We start from the raw sequence: 4,437 nt of genomic DNA, 5'->3' as shown, positions 1-4,437 counted from the left end.
GCGGGCTTGACCCGTCCTTCCATCCTGCAAACTGCTCTGTGGATGTGTATGACCCTGACGGCGTCGACGCAGACATGCTGTCGGAGGTGGCCGTTGGCACGTCAGACCGCACCACGCGCGATGATGCTGGGCAGGGCAGCCATTCCACCACTGCTAACACGGCTGCATCGGAGACACGTGCGGGTGGCGTGAAGGCTGAAGAGCCGGACCCAGACAGCAGCGCCAACAGCCGAGGAGGAAGAAGCGTATCTGGGGCATCGTCACAGTCGCAGCCGGATGCAAATGTGAAGACAGAGCCGCCAACGCCCTCCGAGAACCCATTGCCTGCCGACACGATCCCGGCTGCAGCCACGGTGGTGAAGAAGGAAGGGGAGGGCAACGATTTGGTGCTTGTTATCAAGGAAGAGAGCAGCGCCAACAACAGCAACAACAGCAACAACAGCGCCGCTGACAACACCGGCACCAACATGCAAACGGATGGTGAACATGGTGATGGTGATGACATCAAGGAGGAAGGGAACGATGTGGGAGGTGGTGCGGAAGGTGACCATCCAAAGAAGAGGGCAAAGAGATAGACGACGTGTGTTGTTGTTGCAGAGGTGACCTTGCGGCGGAATGCTCCCTTTCGCTGTTTGTTTGTGTGATTGGAGCTGTTACTGCTGATGAGATGGTGGTGCGTGCACAGTGGTGCTTGCAGACGGAGATATGTTGACCACAGACAGCGGTGCCATGTGTTCATGTGCCTTGCTTGATTCAGGAAGGGTGTTGTGACTGCTTTGCGTTTTGTTGTTATTTTGTATGTGAGGGTTGAATGTGCTCACAAAGCATCGTTGTTGTGGGTGATTTGACCTAAGCGATTGCATTGTAATTCTTCTTCGCTCGTTCATTCACCTTGCAGTTTGTTTATCTGCGTTACCTGTGCTGTTTGATTCATTCATTTCCTTTTCTTCGGTTACGGTTACTCGTCAAAGCGCTCTGTGCATAACATAATGACACCCCTCTTGTTCATACACGCAAAACGTGCATGTGGCGAGGCAGTGCAGGAAGTAAGCGAGTTGGTGACAAAAACATGCAACCCTGGAACAACGGTAATGTTGTTGTCATGGTGGCGTCACACAAGGCCAAATCCTTGCGCGTTGTCGATGGCCGTTTGAACGCTTGTAGATGAAAGAGAGAGGATCGGGCGAGTGAGTGTTCAAAGGATGAAGAACGAGTTGCGCGGAAAGAACAAAAGTCGCACACAGACGAAGACACACGCACACACACACACAGACGAAGACAAACACACACACATACGCACGCACACGGGCTCACCGCTGTCTCAGCAGCTCTTCTGTCGGGTACGCGGGAAGGACGAGGCGGTTGAAACACGTCATTGCCGTTGGCAGCCGGCTGTGGAGCGAAAAGGATTGAATCAATCGTGAGTGACGTGGTGTAGCGAGCAAAATGCGGGCAAGGGCCATGCGCGGAGGTGTGTGTGTGTGTGTGTGTGTGTGTGTGTGTGTGTGTGTGTGTGTGTGTGTGTGTGTGTGTGTGTGTGTGTGTATGCGTGCGTGTAATGCATATTCACATTCACACGCCCACGTGTGCGCATCTTTGCACCTGAAATTTGTGTGCTCTGCACGTTGAATGGTAAAATGTAGCGACTGCAGTCCACCAAGTGGGACTCGCGCGGAGCCTGTGCGCATATACATGTGTTTGTGCAAGTGTGTTGTGTTAGAGCGTTGCTCCCTCGCAGGCTGGTTCAACCATGAAACACCATTGTCTACAAATCATGTTCACGCACACACACACACACACTCATACACGCACACACCTGAAACGAAGAGGAGGAAGTTTCGCTTCCCTTCGTCGTCCAAACTGTCAAGGAACCGCCACAGGTGCTGGATTGTGTCGTCCGACTCTGTACGTGTGCACCATGGTGTGCAAATCATGCTTGTGAACGTCGTGAGCACGGGCCAATGTACGAACAGGAAAAAAACAAAACAAAACAGACAACCTTGCTGCAACAACAGGCAATCAAGCTGGCTGACTGAAGCGAATTCATTTGCGTTCCAAATCAACCAGCGTTCATGGCACGCGTGTGAGCTCACGGCCGCACCTTCGTAGCCGATGTACGCAGCGGATGGCTTCATCGTGCTCAAGTCAATGTCATCCCTTCAAATGCGCCGTGGTGGCGAGAAACACGCACGTGGTGAACCCAAGACGACGCTGATGATACGCAACACAACAAAGCAGATGCAAGCACAGGCAGACAAGAGCAGAGCTACACGCACATGGACACATACGCAAACACACGTACATACGCACGTAAACGAGCGCATGTGCACACCTGCCGCAGATCATGACTTGGAGCTCTGCTGGTGTGCAGAGGTTGACGGCCCACCCGGCCATCACCGCCATGAACCCGTTGCGAATCGCTCCCATTTGCTGCGCACCAAGAAGCAACCACAACCAAGCTCGAGCATGAGTGTGGAGACACAGCGGCTGGTGTGCAAGGTGCTGCGTGTGCGAATGTCTGATGCGCTGCAGTCCCAGCCGTACCTGTTCCATGCTCTTGTGCAGCACAAACTCGATGTAGTCCTTGACGTACTGCTGTCGCGTCTCGTTTGTGACAACAATGTCGTTTCCGCCCTCGATCAGCGGCTGCTCAATGGCCTCCCCCAGGTACCTTTGGCACATAAGTGCGATGAGAAGACAAGAAGACAAGTGCGTGTGTATATATGTGTGTGTATGTGTGTATGTATGTGTGGGTGTGTGTGTGTTGAAGGCGATGCAGGTCGTGTTGCCCAGTGTTCACTCAATGTTCAGTTCCACGTACATGTCGGAGACGGAGTATGTGCTGCAGATGTCCGTTTCAACATCGCCCGGGTACTCCAGCAGCTGGCGCGAGCAGCACGGAGAGGGGGCGGGGCATGGCCGGTGAGGCAGAGCCAGGAAAGCGTGGTGAGTCTATTCGCACACGTACACACACACGCACACACGCACACACACACACGCACACACACGTACACACACACACGACACGACACACACACACACACACACACACACACACACGCACACACACACATACACAGGCACACACACACATATATATATATATATATACATGTACACATACACACAAGTGACCCCCATCCCGTTTGTTTCCAAGCACCTGGTCGAGACCGTGTGCAAGGTCGGGGAACATGGCGCGGAAATCAGACGCGTCCGCACGGCGATCAAGCAGCTGCTTGTAGAAGGCGAGCTGCAGTCACAGGGGTGTGGCGGTGTGTTTGGTGGCCGTGTGTTGAATGGAGAGGGGTGAGAAGGGGGAAGCAAGGCAAGGCAAGGAGGTGGCTGGGAAAATGGCGATGCTAGATGAGCAACACCCACCCACCGACACCCACACACCGACACACCGACACACCCACACACCCACCCACACCCACACCCACACCCACACCCACACCCACACACACACACACACACACACACACACACACACACACACACACACACACACACACACACACACACACACACACACAAACAAACACACACACGCACGCATGCATGCACTGACCGGGAGGTTGAGGCGGATGTTGACGCTGTTGTAGAGAGCAAGGCCGACGAGAACACCAAAGTAATAGAAGGAGCGGAGGGGCTCGTGCGTATGTGCTGAGAAATGAAAGCAATGCAACAGCAGCATGGGTAGAACAGTACAGTGTGTGTGTTGGGGGGAAGGAGTCAAAAGTCATACGACGTGTGAACAGATGGCAGTGACGTGCTGGGGGTGGCAGGGACGAATTGTCACAGACCGGCTGCAATGTTGAGAGCACACGGGCTTTGTGAGTACACGGACAGTGGCACGAAGTGTGCGTGGTGACAAGACAAACCGTTGATCCAAATGAGGGTGTTGCCTGCGATGGGCTTGAACATGGTCGTCTCAGGAGACAGCAGTGCAGCAAAGACGCTGCGGAAAAACTCCTTCTGCACTCCTGCGGACAGCGGCGAGGCGGAAGAGGGAGAACGACACGCCGACATGATGTGGGACGCGATGAGAAAGTGGAAGAAAAAAAAAAGGGGGGGGGGGTGAGACGTCGTCAATACATCGGAGAATTGTCCATGTGTGCGTGTGCGCATGGTAGAGATGTGGTATTGTGGCTGTCGTGGTGGTCAAAGAGCGCGTGAGCTGAGGGGTTCGCACCGCCGCAGCAACAGCACAAGGCATGGCGTTCAATGGGCAACTTTGCAACAAAGAGTGGAAGAATAAATTTTCGTTTCGCACCTCCAAGGTCAATGCCTTGCTCGCCAGACTGCGCATATCGCACTTTCAGCGGCCGATGGAAATCCTGAGAACACACACACACACACACACACACACACACACACACACACACACACACACACACACACACACACACACACACACACACACACACACACACACAC

At 53.8% G+C, this 4,437-nt stretch overlaps 2 protein-coding genes across 2 annotated transcripts; one reads left to right on the top strand and one right to left on the bottom strand.

The window, feature by feature from the left end:
- Positions 1 to 74: 74 nt before the first annotated feature.
- Positions 75 to 575, top strand: PTSG_11481 (uncharacterized protein; the record flags this gene model as incomplete). The annotated part of the gene is made up of 1 exon (XM_004987438.1): positions 75 to 575. One exon carries the CDS (start codon positions 75 to 77, stop codon positions 573 to 575), a length of 501 nt encoding a protein of 166 aa, XP_004987495.1.
- A 312-nt stretch (positions 576 to 887) lies between these two features.
- On the bottom strand, positions 888 to 4,339 carry PTSG_11480 (uncharacterized protein). The gene is made up of 12 exons (XM_004987437.1): positions 4,274 to 4,339; positions 3,882 to 3,983; positions 3,569 to 3,663; positions 3,161 to 3,250; positions 2,822 to 2,883; positions 2,545 to 2,671; positions 2,333 to 2,430; positions 2,102 to 2,157; positions 1,817 to 1,903; positions 1,603 to 1,678; positions 1,315 to 1,392; positions 888 to 1,157 (listed from the first exon to the last, which is right to left on the bottom strand). Exons 2-12 carry the CDS (start codon positions 3,922 to 3,924, stop codon positions 1,112 to 1,114), a joined length of 858 nt encoding a protein of 285 aa, XP_004987494.1. The 5' UTR covers positions 3,925 to 3,983; positions 4,274 to 4,339; the 3' UTR covers positions 888 to 1,111.
- Positions 4,340 to 4,437: the final 98 nt, after the last annotated feature.

This window comes from Salpingoeca rosetta (genome assembly GCF_000188695.1).
Source record: "Salpingoeca rosetta unplaced genomic scaffold supercont1.106, whole genome shotgun sequence".
NCBI classification, from domain to species: Eukaryota; class Choanoflagellata; order Craspedida; family Salpingoecidae; genus Salpingoeca; species Salpingoeca rosetta.
The sequence above is the reverse complement of the archived record's forward strand: the minus strand, read 5'-3'. Positions and strand labels throughout refer to the sequence as shown.

Coding starts and splice junctions, on each gene's coding strand:
- PTSG_11480 (XM_004987437.1), bottom strand. CDS start 3,924: ATGTTCAAGCCCATCGCAGGCAACACCCTCATTTGGATCAACG. Junction 2,158..2,332: donor CAAGTCATGATCTGCGGCAG/GTGTGCACATGC, acceptor GCGCATTTGAAG/GGATGACATTGACTTGAGCA. Junction 1,904..2,101: donor TGCGTACATCGGCTACGAAG/GTGCGGCCGTGA, acceptor GCACACGTACAG/AGTCGGACGACACAATCCAG.